This window comes from Stenella coeruleoalba, assembly GCF_951394435.1.
Source record: "Stenella coeruleoalba genome assembly, chromosome: 13".
Taxonomy (NCBI): Eukaryota; Metazoa; Chordata; class Mammalia; order Artiodactyla; family Delphinidae; genus Stenella; species Stenella coeruleoalba.
This window is the reverse complement of record NC_137159.1, coordinates 4,832,649-4,849,094: the sequence shown is the minus strand read 5'-3', so window position 1 is coordinate 4,849,094 and position 16,446 is coordinate 4,832,649. Positions and strand designations below refer to the sequence as shown.

Below are 16,446 nucleotides of genomic sequence, written 5' to 3'. Positions count from 1 at the left end.
GACAAAGAGAAGTAAAAAACTTGCTCAGTGGTACTCAGCTGGTAAAGTTTAAAGTTTTCTGGACAGTAAACCTAGAAGCAGGGCAGACAGATTCCACACCTGTGGTCTTCAACCACTAAATACTTCCTGAAACTCAGTTACCATCAGTAGACACTTCCTTGGCATTAAATGAAACTGCTTTTCAGATTAAGCCCCTAACTATTTGTAGGGATGGATATAACCTCATGATCATTCTCTGTCAATAATTGTTTCTCAAGAGAGTGCAGAGTATTGAATATATAGGATGTTTAATGCCTAAAATTATTATACCAATCTAAGAAAGTAATAAATACTTGAAAAATCTGATATATGATAGATATTACGTAGGTTTGGTTGACTAAATAAAACATGAGGCCAGAAAATGAAAGGGAAGAAGCAACTCATGTATTTGGGAAGTAGTATGAGGAGGTGAGGGCAGCAATGAATATTTGGAAATCAGATAGATGTAATGAAAATGTATAGTCGTGAAGTTATAACTGTTTAAGTTATTCAGGCCATCTCAGAAAATTGGGGAAAAATCAGTGGAAAGTGAGTCAGAAAATGAAGAGTGGAGATAAGCAAAGAATGTTGACGGTTGACCATTGTGCATTGGTAGTTTTACAATTTCTGAAATATGATATGTAAAAGCGAGCATAATTGAATTATAAGAGAAGGCAATGTGTATTAATTTAAAGAAGAACAAGCTGTTACACAAATACAATTTAAATTATTTTTAAGAACTTCTAGTTTATTTTATCAGAAAAGCTAATTTTTTAATGAATGAAATATGTACTATATGCAAGACTGCTTTGGAAGTATATTACAATATAATAACAAGTATTACTCTTTAGAAAATGTAGAATTGGTAAATTTTCCTTTCCCCATTATATAATGATTAGAAAAAAAAAACAGGTATACATTTAGACTTTGGATGGACCTGTGAGAGTAGATTCAGCCTGCACTAATGCTCGTGTTTCCTCCTCTGGAATGACATATAGGGCTTCTTAGAAGTTGAGAAACGCCTCAAACACTGCAATTTTTAAGATTCCTAACATATTAAAAGTTAACACATGTCAAGATTCATTTTCATATATTGTGGAATTTTTAAAATGTTTACATTTGATAAGTCAACGCTCCATGCTTTTAAAATACATACATAAAGGTAGTGGCCCTACACATGACAATTTTCAGATATTATCCAAAGTCTTGTATGAGAGTTGGGCTCAAATCAGATAATCCTAATGGACCCCAACGTCATCCATATCGTGAGGGGGCACATGATTCCATCCCCAAAGGTCAAATCCCTTGCCAGTTCTCAAGGGAGATATCTAAATTTTATCCACTGACTTAGAGCCCAGAGATTCTCTTTAAATATCTGAGGAGCAACTCTCTTTCCAAAGGAGTCCCAGAAAAAACCAGTTCATGGACGGTAGTCTGGTTCCTAGGTTGGGGACCACTTCACAGGGGTTCATTTTATAATGAAACTTCATAACATTCATTTTTATGTCGTATTTTATATGTTTCAAACAATACATCATGAAAGTTTTAAAAAATTAGGGGATTGAAAACAACCGGTTACAGAAAAGTCCTGTGCTTTAAGGCACCTGGAGAGCTTAGACTCTTCGTGAGCACTAGCGCATGACTGTCGAAAGTTTTGTTGGAAAAATTGATGTTTGAGGAGGAGAATGTCAGAAAAACAACTGTGCCCTCGGTAGGGCTTCGTGGGCCTGCTCGGGGTGTGGGGGGAGTCTGGGCAGCTGCGCTCTAGGTCACCGCTGGAACATCGGTAAGCCCGGCGCCATTTTCTCTCTTGGGAAGAAGATCATGTTTTGTAAAAAGGTGGTTTTTTTGCCGATTTTTTTTCAAAACCATTTGCCTAAGGAAATGCTATTCGTCCTTGCAAAACTCAATGTTATTTTCATAGGAGCTTAATTCATAATAGCCAAAACCTAGAAAGAGTCCAAATGTTCGCCAATAGATGAGTGGATACCACGGGATGAATTGGTAGGTTCATACGGTGGAATCCCGCTCAGCCATAAGGAGTAAACTGCTAACACAAGCAACAACATGGATGGATTCTCAGTCATTATGTTGGGAAAAAACAGCCAGAGACAAAAGATGGCACGCTGCTATGATGTCATTTCTATCAAGTTCTAAGGGCAACACTACGCTATAGTGATAGATGCTTTCGGTGGGTGGGTGGTGCATGAAGACCCTCTCTGGAGGGACAGCGATGCATACGTTCTATTTTTAACGGGTTGTGGCTACACTGATGTTTAGATTTACCAAAACTCATCAAACTATACACTTAAAATCCATACATTTTGCTCTATTTAACTTATACCTCAATTAAAAGGCTGAGAAATAATGAGAAACACTAAACAATAAATACATGGAATGCTTTTTACCCATTAGAAAAACCTTCAGACCATTGGAGCTTAACATTATACCTTCAGACATTAGTACGGGCTAATGTAAGAAATGTTTGTATGAAGACTGTTGGTGTCTCTTCCTCAAAAACTCCTTGTGGGGATGTTGTCAGTTATGTCCTTCAGTGTTCCTATGCAGATCTGCAGACTGCATTTTTTATATATTTCTTCATGAATTGCTATGATTCCTTTTAGAAAATGATAGTAAATACATAGCTTATCAAGTGTCCTTTTTGTTCTTTCTTCTGAGCACGTCAGATCTAGGCTTACCATTCCATGAATGCTGCTGTCCTTAGCATTCTTACCCACACTCCAGATTTTTTTTCTTTACTTCTATACTTAGGATGAACTCTTGCCCTGCCTTCCAGGCAGCTCCACCTGGAGAAGTAACCTAGTCTCCTGCTGCCTCCTTGGAATAGTTTCCATATTGTAGGATATTTTGGAATGTCTTCAACCTAATGTGTCACACCTGCTATCAGGGTTTCAGTTTGAGTTATGCCACAGGCTAAACTTTTGATCTCGGTAGACAATTAACTACTGCAGACCTCATTTCCATCCTCTGAAAATAGACACGATGAGTAAGCTGGTGTTATCATCCCTAAAATGTTATGAAGCTTACTTTCTAGTTCTATATAGATGCCCTTGCTGAAAATTGCCCTGTCTCCCCAGTGTGTATGTCCTCTGAACAGAGAAAAGATGAGTTATCCTGATTCTAATTTAGTATTCACTATAACTTCCTTCATGAAGCATTTTTTTTTGACTGTGGAATTCCGCAGCCTTTCCTATGGCCACTGAAAGCCAAAATGAGTTTCCACTGAATATGTGTGGAGGCAAAGAGGCCAGTGAATCATCTGGAATTTATGATTCTTCCCCAAGTAACCAATAACTGTCCATAATTCAATCTGTTTAAGTACATTTCAAAGGCAATTCAGTTACATCTAAGCAGCTAAAGATCAAGTTTATTGTTTTTCAGTAACTCCAAAAGGCTTTTTTTTTTTTTTTTTTAAATATAGGTATATGTACTTCTAGGCAAGAATATAGGGGTTTGGCATTTGCCTGTCTTTTGAAGAAGAAAGTTTTCATTTCTGTGGCTAGCTTTTCCCTAGGAATGCATTTTAAAATCCAGTTTTTATAATACAGTATAAAAGATCTTTCTAGGGAAATCCCTAGATTTCCCTGGCTGTCCAGTAGTTAAGACTCCACGCTTCCAGTGCAGGCGGCATGGGCTCCATCCCTGGTCTGGGCACTAAGGATCCCGCAGGCCCTGTGGCAGCGGCCAATAAATAAATAAATAAATAAATAAATAAATGATCTTTCTAGTATGCTTTCTTTTCTGTTCTTGTATCTGGAATATTGAAGACGTGCAGTTTTATTTCTCAGTCTGTGACTTGGCGTTGGGGAAATCCTTTTGGTTTTATTTCCATGTTTTTTATCATTAGCAATTGCGTCCCTAATTTGTGACTGAATTTTATGTGATCTTTGTTTCAAAAAATGTTTTCCAAATTGAATGTATGACATTTGTGAGAGAAACTGTGCAAAAATCATAAGCTTGAATGGCTCTTCCCCACACTGCCAATAAAAGAGACCCAGCATGTTCTTGATGTGGCAATTATTCGTCCATTGTTTCATTGTGATCACAACTCTCCGTGGGCTTTGGGATCATATCATATTTTGATTATGCCTCCATTGAGCAATTTTATGAATTTTTGTTGGACTTCAAAAGATATAAATTTATAAAATTCAATAGGAAATAAATTATGCTTTTAAAATGTGTGACCTAATTTAAATATAACTTCATTTAAAACAAATTACTACCTGAATATTAGCAATATTTTCTATTCCTGCTAAAATCACCATGGCAAGTGGGTTTGAAATGTAACTCACTTGTCACTCAAGACAGTTACTGCTTATGTTTTTATGAATGAAGGTCTTAAGATATCAAGGGAAAAACATGAAGATTTTTCCATAGTATTGGTATTGCCCCAGAGGAGACTCTTCACTTGGTAGGTGGACCAAATCAATAATACTACTTTTCATTAATAGTCACGATATTCCACAGAAAGGAGATGTGTCTTTCTGGGTGTGTGAAAGAAACACACGCATACTCTCCTCCCACCGCAACATATACACTCTCCAACACACGCAGCCACAGACTTCCCCCACACGTTTTTTTTTTTTGAGTAATTCATTTTGTTTCTTGTTTTGAAATATTTTCAGACTTACACAGAAATTGTAAGTTCCTTCACCCAGAGACTCCATTCAAATTTTGCTAATTTTCCCAATAATGTCTTTAATAGCAAAAGAATCCAGTCCTGGAACATGCTTTGCATTTAGATGTGTCATGTGAGTATCCATCAAACCAGAATAAATCCTTCCTTGACCTTCATGAGCTTGGCTCTTTTGAAGAGTACAGGCCTGTGATTTTCTAGAATGTTCCTGAATTGATTTGTCAGATGCTTCCTCATGATTGGATTTAGGCTCTTCATTTTTTCGCTGCAGTATCATAGCAGTGATGCTGTGTTCTCATTGAATCTCATGAGGTGGTGAGTGACATCAGTTTGTCATGTCCTTGGTGATATTAACTTTGATCACTTGAGTAAGGTGAGATTTGCCAGGTTTCTTTAATGTGAAGTTACTATTTTTTCTTTATGACTAATATGTGTTTTGTGGGAAAAGACTTTGAGCCTGTGTAAATATTTATTTCTCATCTAAATTTCATCCACTAGTTTTAGTATCTGTTTTTGCTTCTTGCCTGAATTAATTATGACTTAAATGATTGCCAAATGGTGGTTTCTAATTCAGCTATTCCTTCTACATTTATAAGTTAGCATTCTGAATGAAAGGCATTCCCTTCTCCCCACTTATTTATTCACTCGCTTATTTATGTCTGTGTGAGCTCATGTATTCCTGTTTCATTTGATGAGATGTAATGGGCCTCTATCACTATTTGTTTGATAATCAAATGTTCTCAGAATTGGCTAGCAGAAGCCCCATGATCTGGCTTCTGAAATGCCCACATTATTCTCTGAGCACATCTGTACTTTTTGGTATAACATGATGTTCCAGATTCGTGGGGTACTTCCTGTCCCAGCCTGGACTCAACTATTCCTTAGAGATGTCCTAATTCCTGGTATTTAGAAGCCAAGGTCTGGACACTTGGTGTCCTCCATGCTACTGGGGATTTGTTGCTCCCAGACCCTCTCAGGAAGCAGAGCCAGAAAATACATCTAGGTACATACACGCACAGAGGTATATTTTAAAACAAACATATACTTTTACTTCTATATTCATTCATTTATCTATCTAAAGCCATAAATTCACACTGATATATTCAATTCTAAAAAAAACACCATAAAGTTCATTCTAGCTTTCCCCCTTTTCAAATTTGTAACTCCCTTTTCAGGCAGTGAAGAACTTGACTCCAATTAACCTCAATATATGTATGTATTTGAATGGTCTAGCTATAAGTACCAGTCTCCTGACTCTTAGCCCCTTACTTCATGCAGGCCCCCATCATCCACTTTTGCTGCCGTAGTAGCTGAACCATTGGCCTTTGGTATAGTTTCTCCATGTTTGTTAGTTCATTTTCCTTCTGTTAATCTGTCAGTCTTTACCTACACACACACACACACACACACACACACACACACACACACACAAACACACACAAACACACATGTATACATATAAAACGCTGGCAATTTAACGGGTAGGGAAAGTAGGGAAGTAACTGTTTTACTCCATGGGTATAATCATAGGCTGATCTGATAGGAATTAAATGGACTATATCTCCAACTAGTGAACAAGTTAAAAAGTTGTAGTGATAGAAACAACTATTATTCATTGCTTTCAGGCTGTAATTGCTCTTCAAGTAACAGCAATAATTAAATATAAGTTAATTCTTCCTTATTAAGAATCATCTACATGATGTCCTGCAATACTTTCAAAAAATACTCTAAATTCAGTAATGGGTTTTACAATTTTTGAAGAAAAGGTGTAGAAATCTACTGGTTTTTCACAAAGTAAATTTTTAAAAATGAAAATACCTGAAAGCACAAGAGATTCACATGATGTAAGGAAGATTAAAAAGAACAGGAGGCTTCCCTGGTGGCGCAGTGGTTGAGAATCTGTCTGCCAATGCAGGGGACACGGGTTCGAGCTGTGGTCTGGGAAGATCCCACATGCCGTGGAGCAGCTAGGCCCGTGAGCCACAACTACTGAGCCTGCGCGTCTGGAGCCTGTGCTCCGCAACGAGAGAGGCCGTGATAGTAAGAGGCCTGCGCACCACAATGAAGAGCGGTCCCCTGCTTGCCACAACTAGAGAAAGCCCTCTCACAGAAACGAAGACCCAACACAGCCAAAACTAAAAATAAATTAATTAATTTAAAAATAAAACATATCAACAAATAATAGAAAAGGTTCGCAATGTGTTGGCATAAGGCAAATGGTATGCAAATAACCAAGCCAAACCTTTACATTAGCAGAGCATACTGTCTGTATATTTTCTGAAAAAATGTTTTGAAATGCTCAGAGTTGCTAGACAACACATGGCCTCACCATATTGTTGTCAAAATCTGAGGCACGGCTCGGCTCTGTGAGGAGTTTGCTCGCGGGCTATGGCTTTACTATGTTTCTGTGATGCAGTTGTCGTTCAGTGGTTAAATTGCTCTATTCTGTGCTCCGGTATTTGCATTTACATTACAGACAACAGAGTGAAGGATGGTTCTTATTAGTGAAGCATCTACAATTGATTCTTCACAGCTTTGTAGTTTGTATCATGATTAGGAGAAAGTTTCAGCTCTGATGCTGACATACTTCAACATACGTATGGGCCCTTCTTCCGTGTTTACTTGTCAAGATTCTTTATGAAATTGATGACGCAAGAGGGAGAGGACATCCTAAATGCTGTAGGAGCACAGTTAACCCCAGAAGAGTGATTGATGGCTAGGTTTGTAAAAGCAACTCCCCCCTGCCCACGTTCCCCAGCCTCTGCTTCTGATCACAGGCTGGTGTTTGCCTTCTAGACAGAATATCAATTAGGATATGGAGATTTTATACCTGATGGTTCAGTTAGTTAATTCAGAGAGTACAGTAGATCCTTGACGAGTTTGGATTGAACTTTTGGACAAATTGCAAGTGTCCTTAAGCATATGTTGCTTTGGGGCAAATTCGTGTGCGGGGACCTCACTCACTAGTGGATCAGCTTAGCAGGCTCTTCTGAATCTGCAGCTCAGTGCAGTGGTATCGCCTCCTTCTGTTGCTACAATAACAGTCACATGGAAAAGCATATGCTTAGTAGTATTCTCAAATTTTAGCATTCATAAAGCCCTTCTGTCATATTGCTTGTTAAGGTCAAGGGTCCAACACCGTGGTACTTCTCTACCCTTATAATTCCAACAATATTTTTGAATAGGTAGATTGCAGTTACATTGAAATGGTTGATAAATTATCTTGCCTTCTAGTTAGTGGTTAAGCATTTTCCATCCCTCCCTCCCTCCTTCCCTCCTTTCTTTTGTTTAATAAGCCTCTTGATCTCAAACCTGAGGTTTTATATTCCACAGAATGTTTCTTAAAGAGTCATGTATATTCTTTTACATTAGTTCAGTGCTTCCATCTCTGTTCTGGTCTGGTACTTACCTTGGCTTCTATTTTCATTGCCACATGTAACTGCCACACCAGTTAGCTGTGTTATAATAATATAACAAAAGTCAGAAAGACCTGAACTGAAAATCAGCTATGAAAACTACCAGCTGAGTCTGCATATACTTAAAACTGTGGGTTAATAGTACCTGTTTCACAAGTTTATTGTACATGTTGAAAGAAATAATGTATAACAGTGCTTGTCACAAACGAGGCATACAGTAAAAATGGATAAATGTTAGAAAATAAATTCCGCTAGGCAGGGATCACAAGCACCTAATACAGTACCTGGCACACAGTAAGCACTCGGTAAATACATGTCATCTGTTGCCATTTTTCTTCTGCAACTATAGCCCTCACCACAGTGCTCTGAAAACTAAAGATCAATGATGTGCCTATAAAGCATACAATAAAAGGTCTGACACGAAGTAGGTGAGTTAGTTAGAATTACATTTTTATAGTTATATCATCAGGCATATGATTGGTCTGATGTAGCATTCTTGGGCAGACGTCTTCAGAAAGGCTAAAGGTCTTTTGTTTTGTCCTTCTCAGGCATCCTGTTTTCCTTGGTGGTGATGCTGTATGTCATCTGGGTCCAGGCAGTGGCTGACATGGAAAGCTACAAAAACACGAAAATGAAAGACTGCTTGGATTTCACCCCTTCTGTGCTGTACGGCTGGTCATTTTTTCTGGCCCCAGCGGGGATATTTTTTTCTTTGCTAGCTGGATTACTATTTCTAGTAGTTGCACGGCATATTCAGTTACATCACTAATCAAACTGTTGCCACCAGTATTTTCTTGAGAGATTTTAAAACAGAGCATTTTTTTTTTTAATTTTGTCTCTGTGATCCTGGCATAGAATGAGTTGATGTAACTTTTTAGTTGCTATGTGAATTATCCATTTTACTTGGGATCTTCTCTAATAAGAGGGTCCTAGAATCTCTCCAGACTCCATCTTGCTTCCATCTTATCTAAGTGCTCTCAAGAATCTAGTTTTTTAGGGAACAGGTAACATGGGCCTTCCCTTCACTGCACTTGTTAGAGTTTGCGGGTAACAAAGGCCTGGCAGTAGCAGAAAACAGTCACCAGGGGCAAATCATGATTTGGGTTAAGCGTCCTCCTTGGCATTCACTTCTGCTGCTCTTAAAAAAATCCTTTGGAATCCCATATCTGATAAGAGGTTAATATCCAGAATATATTAAGAACTCCTACAGCTTAACAACAGTAACAGCAACAACAACAAAGCAAATACCAGATTTAAAAAGGGGCAAAGGACCCGAGCGGATGTTTCTCCAAAGATGATGCGCAAATGGCCAAAAAAAAAAGTCCTTTGGAGATTAATTAAGAACAACAAACACATGTTGTCAGAGAATTTACTCCATTTCTTCTCCACACACATAAATATCCACATACACATGTACTGACACCTGTGAGCAGATTATTCATTATTTAAAAATAGACAGCAGTTGTTCTCGTAGCAGGGGCTGCGTGAACTCACCAGTTACAACGGGTCACAACAAAAACAACATGTACTTATTCCACTTTCTTATGAAAAACAAGTTTGGTCATGTAACGTATTCACTTAATTGTGCATGCTTACATAAATCTTAAACTATATTTAAAAGAAGCAAATGTGTACACCAAATCACATACAATGAAGATTGGATTTTTATGAACTTAAAGTGGGTTAATTGTATATGTAATATGGTTGAAAACATGTAAAAACCAAGCGCCTTCACTTTGTACATAATTCTATTCGATATTTTTAGATTTCATTTAAAAATTATATTGCTAATATGTTCAGCATGTGAAAATTTATTGATGAAATGTGCTTTTAATATGCACTCAGCTATAAACTTTCGAAATAGTTCCAGATGAGGATGATAACAGCCTTGCTTTATTAAAGACCGTGAAATGTGAACTTTTCCCAATATCTTACGGGTTATAGTTCTGATCATTTGATTCCCTTAACGGTCGTCTCTCCCTGTCTTCAGCTTTACAGCAGGTATGTTAACATTTACAGATCTGCTATTTCCTTTAACCTCTTGGAAGATAACGTTTTGGGGATGGTTGTGGGAATTATTCTTTATTATTCACTAGAGTAGACATTTTGCATATCAAAGATTTTTGTTTGGCACTAATTTTGATTGAAATCAAATCCATCTGAGAAGCCTAGGTCGTATTTGCATTTTGGAAGCCTCCTGACAGAGGAGTTCCCTGTTAGTGAAGGAACAGAGGCCCTGCGTGGTGTGCGGCCTGTGTTTCAGGCACAGCATTTTACTCCGCAGCTGTTTGAATACCGAGGGCCTGACTCGGAGGCACATTAAAGGATGACCACCTAGAAGCCGCTGTAGGATAGAGGCGTGTGGCTTTCACTCCGGGCTCCCATGATGGGGAGATTGCCTGAATCTTCTCTGCACATCTTGTACTTTCCATTAAACCTTGTTTCAGTGAGAGGGCGCTCTGGGGGAAGAGCGAAGATCTGAGGTATCTGCAGATCACCAGGGCATTTTAGGGGTTAGTGACAGGGCTTGCGTGTTTAAAAAAAAAAAAAAAAAAGACTTCAGGGCCTTAACTGGTCTCTCAAGCCGTTTCAGTTTTATCATAAACGTTTTCCTGGTCCTTTCCTTTGTCTTTTTCTGTTTCATTTTTATATTGCTTCGTTTATTTCTTTGCTTTTGGCTTGATTATTACAAAAATAATTATGGGTTCTGTTATTCACATTGACTGTGATATTAAGTTGTGGCATGCTATTAAGTTTTCCAGACGATGCTAGATGTATTTGCTTAGTTCATGTCATCTGTAAATACAATTCCTTTTTGTAGAACTTTGGAATGGAGCCTTTTTCTATGTATTATACATCATTTAAATTTCACATGCAAGCTGCTTTTAGTAAAGGTTTGAATATTTGTAGTTTTCAGATGGTTACTCTTACTTTCTAATACTTATGCGACTACCGTTTATTTATCTTAAGGCAATTGGCTGAATATCTGATGTACATGACACTTTCACACAGATCAACACTTTGGAAGTGTTTCATAGGTGTAATGCATCGGTCACACGAGTTCAAACACATTTCCTGACCTATTTCACCAGCAATCCACGGAAGAAAGGAAGGTGAATTGTATTTGCTGTGTCAATGAGTAAAATATACTTTAAAAAAGCAGATATGTTCTCGTTACAGCCTTCTATCTCATTTGGGGTAATATGTTTCCTTTTATTTCTCTATTTGGCGTATTGATTTATTTTCAGAAGCTTTCAAATGAACTGTTAAAAATCTTTTTAAGAGGATTGATTTTGCATCATAAAGTTTCAGTTCAACAAATAAGATATCTTTTTGGTGACACTTCTAGAAAGAGTGAGGAGAGAGGGCAGTGAGTTATGTGCTTGGACTTTGGTGAAGGCTGTGATCTCTCCACACTGTGTTTGCCCAGGGAGTGTAGTTCAGTCATGTGGCAGGGAGCACAGGAAGCTGGCTAGAAAAACCCTCCAGAGACAATGAATGAAGATGTTCCATTTGGGGTTGAGTGTAGGACTTTAAATAATACTGTTAGGTGTGCTCTTACTGGTCACTGGCTGCTTTTATGACTAATCTATGAAATGTATTTACTGAATTTGAAGATTAAATCCACTTATAAGAGTATATTTATATGATGGAAGAGGTGTCAGTGTTTGGTAATTATCTAACTATCATCAACTTTGTGTGTGTGTGTATGTGTGTGTTACATGTATAAGTTTGGATAGAGTTAAAGTGAATAGTGGAAATCAGTACATTTGAGTAGCACATTTTTAAAAAATTCAGTTTCTCAGGGACAGTAACATAGTTGTTTCCCTGGTGGGCTCTACCAGGAATGGCATCTCATACAAAAGAGATGAAATAGAAACTAAATTTGTATGGATTGTCTGAAGGAGTTAAATATATGGAGACATTTTTTCGGTGACGATCAAATATAGGCAGAGAAACTCCAACAAAACCCTAGGAATAAGGTATGTTAGATACGTTAAAAACCAAGGAGGGTGGGGAAATAGTTAGCATCATACATATTATAATAAGCATAAACTAAACAAAGGAACATTTAATCTGATTAGCAGGGAAAGAGGAAAGAAAGAAAGAAAAAGTTAGAGCTTAGAGCTTCTGAACTAGCCACAGCTTAGGCAAGTGGTAGGAGCTCTACCCTCAGGACCGTTACGGTCAGCCTGGGCTGGCTGTGGACGTGGGAGTATTAGAGAGAACAAGTCGGAAATGACAGAGGAGTACAAGAGGCCCCCTCTGGCTTTCGAAGGGTCATTTTTTCCCCTCACTTGCAAAATTGAAGGGGCAATTGGATGGTTGAACTTTGTAAAATGATCCACCTCTGGTTGTAAAGAATCATATGGTATAGCTAGTAATTCTATTGCACATGTATATGTATATATATATGTGTGAGATTGTGTGTGTGTGTGTGTGTGTGTGTGTGTGTGTGTGTATGGAGAGAGGGAGTGTGTGGAGAGAGAGAGAGTGCGTTTTCCCTCAGTACCTCCGTATCCATGGGGGACTGGTTCCAGGACCCCTGCAGATACCAAAATACACGGATGCTCAGTCCCTTATATAAAATGGCATTGTATTTGCATATAACCTATGTATATCCTCCTCTATACTTTAAATCATCTCTAGATTACTTTTAATATCTAATACAATGTAGATGCTATATAAATAGATCCCAGCATGGCAAATTCACGTTTTGTTTTTTGGAACTTCCTGACATTTTTTTCTAGCATTTTAAATCCACAGTTGAATTTGTGGGTGTGGAACTGGTGGATATAGAGGGGAGGGCTGATTACACATCAGGTATCTATAAGTAGCTACAAGGTATCTATAAGTAAGTAAATTAGAATGATTTTTAATTCTTGAAGTGATGATTTTTCTGGTTCACACAAGTGACAGCGATAGTCTAACCTGGCTGTGTGAAGTAAGTATGGTTGGAGCCATTGGCATCCTGCACTGGTCCTGAGCATTGTGCAGGTGATTTAGGGGGGAGAAGGCTCACTGCAATAAAATAAAAACTTTCAATATTCCATTCTTCTGGGAATCCAGGAGTTAATGGTTCTCCCTTTATATGGCAACTCTTTTTTTTTCTTTCCTTAGCACTTCTTTATCCACTAATTCTAACAAGAGACTCTGCCACTGTTAAAAGATTCACCAGTGCGTGCAGACAGCACTGCTATTGCAGACTCTCTAAACAAGTAGATATTTAAACAATGCAGCTTAGAGAAGAGTACAGTACGGCTTAAAGAGTAATGCTTGTTGCCTCATATTTTGCTGTGGGATATGCAAGACACTGTAAGAAATACTGGCATATTGTCTTCACCCCCCAAAAATACAAGAGACATTTTTTTCTCAAGATTTTTATGGGTATGTGTAAATATCTGGAGGGTTGTCAAACAGAAAGTTGGATTAATCTCTGTGTGTGTGTGTTTATGTGTATATACATATGTGGTATGTATGCATATGTATTTGGATACAGATTTGGAGAAAACTGTATATTTGTCAGTAGGTATACGTCTGAATACACGTGTACCTATATACATAATATATGTGTATTTATAAAAATATTTTTACATCTATAATGTATACATGTATATATATATATAAGAAATGCCTACATTTACATCATTGTTTGTGGATTTCCACATAGCTATCCGTCTCAGGCATTCCCAGGCTCTTAAGGTTTGCTGAACAGGAGGACACATGTCATCTTCATGCTATTGCATGCCTGTCCCCATGGAGGGTGAGGGGTATCGGGGAGACTCAGTGAGTGGCGTCATGGCCTCTCTCTCTTGGATCCAGGGCCTATGTGGGGATGCATGTGCAGTGGACTATTCACTCTTACCCTGTGAAGGCCCAAGGGCAGTGACCCTGTCTTGAACATCTTCTAGCAACTGATACCTAGCAATTGATAGCTGTTGGTGAATGTTTAACAGTTATAAACTTTGCTGGATAAAAGGATTCCTTTATAAAGCAGCATGCCTTGCTGATACATTCACTCAGTCCCCCTGCAGAAAATTAAGCCTGGTTGAGCCCCCCATGGATTCTTTATTTGGTTCACCTTAGGGAGAAGCTGATGGTGTGGTGGGGAAGGTGATACATCTGCATCTGGAGACCTGCACTCCGATTCTGGATTTTAAACTTTTGGTTTGGGAAGTTATTCCACCTCATTTTGGTGAGTTCTTCATCTAAAATACTTACTAGTTTATTCAACAGATACACACTCATTGTGTGTACACCCATAATTGTGTACACACTGTACGTGACAAATGGTGCTAGATGTTGGGTATCACTAAACAAAGCAGACATTTAATTGTCACTCTTCAAACTGGGATTCAAGGAAGAAATATAGACAACAAACAAGTGAACAAAAAATAACTATGAATTTATAAATTGTGATAAATCCTCTAAAGAAAAATACACAAGACGTAATGACAGATAAAACCATGACTGTTGGATAGTCCGGGAATTTCTCTCTAAGAAGAGAATTCTGAGTATTCTGATACATAAAAGACGGAGCATCCATCTGGGTGAAAAGCAGCAGTGAAAGGATTTCAGGGAGGGGAACTAGGGGGAGAAAAGGCCTGCAAGTGGAAAAGAGCTTGGCATGTTCTAGGAACAGCAAGGTGGGCTGTGTGGCTGGCATGGAAGGGAGGGTTTGTGATATAGCTGGAGAAGTAGGAAAGGCCCCATGCTTCAGAACCCTTGAGCCAGAGTATAGTCTGAAGGGTAAAACCCAGAGTATAGTCTGAAGGGTAAAACTGAAAAAACTTGCCGGTGGGTTGGCTATGGGTTGAGATAGGGGCAAATTAAGAATCGCTTTCAGATTTCTAGCTTCAGTGAGTGAGTAGATGGAAGAGACTGGAACTGGGAAGACAGGAAGGCAAAGGCTTGGGGGAGAAAGGAATCCCTTGCTCGTTGTGATGCTGTAATAGTTGATAAGCCTGTGAAGGGTGCAAGTTGAGACGGTGGTGGATAATTGGATGTGGCCATCAGGAGCTCAGAGGAACAATCTGTGCTGGAGGCTTACATTTGAGAGTCACCAGGTTGAAAGCCATGGGAAAGGTGAGACCACCAGGGAGGACGGCTAAAGAGAGTGACTCTCTGTGCCCTGGGAACCCAACATCTAGAGACTGAGCCAAAGACTGAGCCTGAAGAGAGGCCAGAAATAGACATGGAAGGATTGGTGGGAAACGTGATACTGAGGAAGCCCAGAGGGGTGACTGTTCTGAGAAGGGACTGCTGAGAAGATGACTAAGACGAGGAAAGAAAGGTGACCTTAGGCTGTGGAAGCATGGAGGTTGTTTGTGACAGGGACAGCAGAAGTCGTGGCATGGTGGTCAGAACAGAAGCCAGATTTGATTGGTAAGAGGAGTTAATGAGAGGTGAGGAAGTAGAGAAAGCTTGTTGTGCAACTTCTAAGAGAAGGTGGTCTTTGAAGGAGAGCAGTCACGGATCTGGGTGGAAGAGGGTATGAGGACCAGAGAAAGCATTCTGAAGACCTGGGAGAATGAGAGCAAGTCTGTGTGTTTTGAAAATTATCCCGTCCAAAGGGAAAGTTGATGATGTGGGAAGGCGTGGTGGCCGGAGTCAAGGAGCTGCCAGTGTGTGTGGAGGGGCAGTGCTACCTGCCGCCCCTCAGAGGGGGTCCATATCTAAAAACACCCAGAATGTGGAGAGCACTCATTCCATTAAATTTGACAAAAACAAACAAACAAAGATCCGGCTGTGCATTTACCACGTCCTTGTTCCAGCATTAGGTGTTGGGGTTACAGAGAGTTTGGCAAGTCCCTTGTCTAGGTCAGATGTGATACTCTTCATTGCTGGTCAGCCAGGCGTGTACAGAGGACCCCAGGGAGTCAACAGCAACGACAGCAGATTCAGTGTCTCAGTATGGATCCGTCAGGATCTTACTGCCTATCTAGACGATTCCATCTTGCTAGTGAAGCTGTAAAGCTCAATACTCCCTGACGTCTCCAGACAAGTGTTTGAGAAGGAGATTTCTTGCTTCCATCTAATGGCATTAGTTTTATTCCTTTCTTGAAGAATCCGGTGACTGTCAGAAAGCCATTCACTGGTGTGGTGGGAATACTCAGCTTTCTCTTTAAGGACAGTCAGAAGACACACCAGATAGTGCACTAGAGCCCTGGATCTGTATTTTTGATCTGGAAAAATACCCTAAGATAAAAGGAAAAGTACAGTATATGGAAGAGGGGTGATCAAATAAAACTATCAGAAAAAGGCTCAGTTTGGATTCTGAGAAATTCTTATATTTCTTAATTCATCAGTAGTAAAATTAGAGGAGTTTATTTTTAAAACAGAATATGTAGAAGA

At 39.0% G+C, this 16,446-nt stretch overlaps 1 protein-coding gene across 2 annotated transcripts in view; it reads left to right on the top strand.

Moving 5' to 3' along the window:
* TMEM182 (transmembrane protein 182) overlaps nt 1–11,201 on the top strand; it is a 67,880-nt gene extending 56,679 nt beyond the window's left edge. For both annotated transcript variants that reach the window (XM_079940833.1, XM_079940832.1), the window contains one exon: nt 8,640–11,201. In XM_079940833.1, coding sequence (XP_079796959.1) covers nt 8,640–8,860 — 221 coding nt within the window. In that variant the 3' untranslated portion in view covers nt 8,861–11,201. The remainder of the gene's footprint in view (nt 1–8,639) is intronic.
* Nucleotides 11,202–16,446: the final 5,245 nt, after the last annotated feature.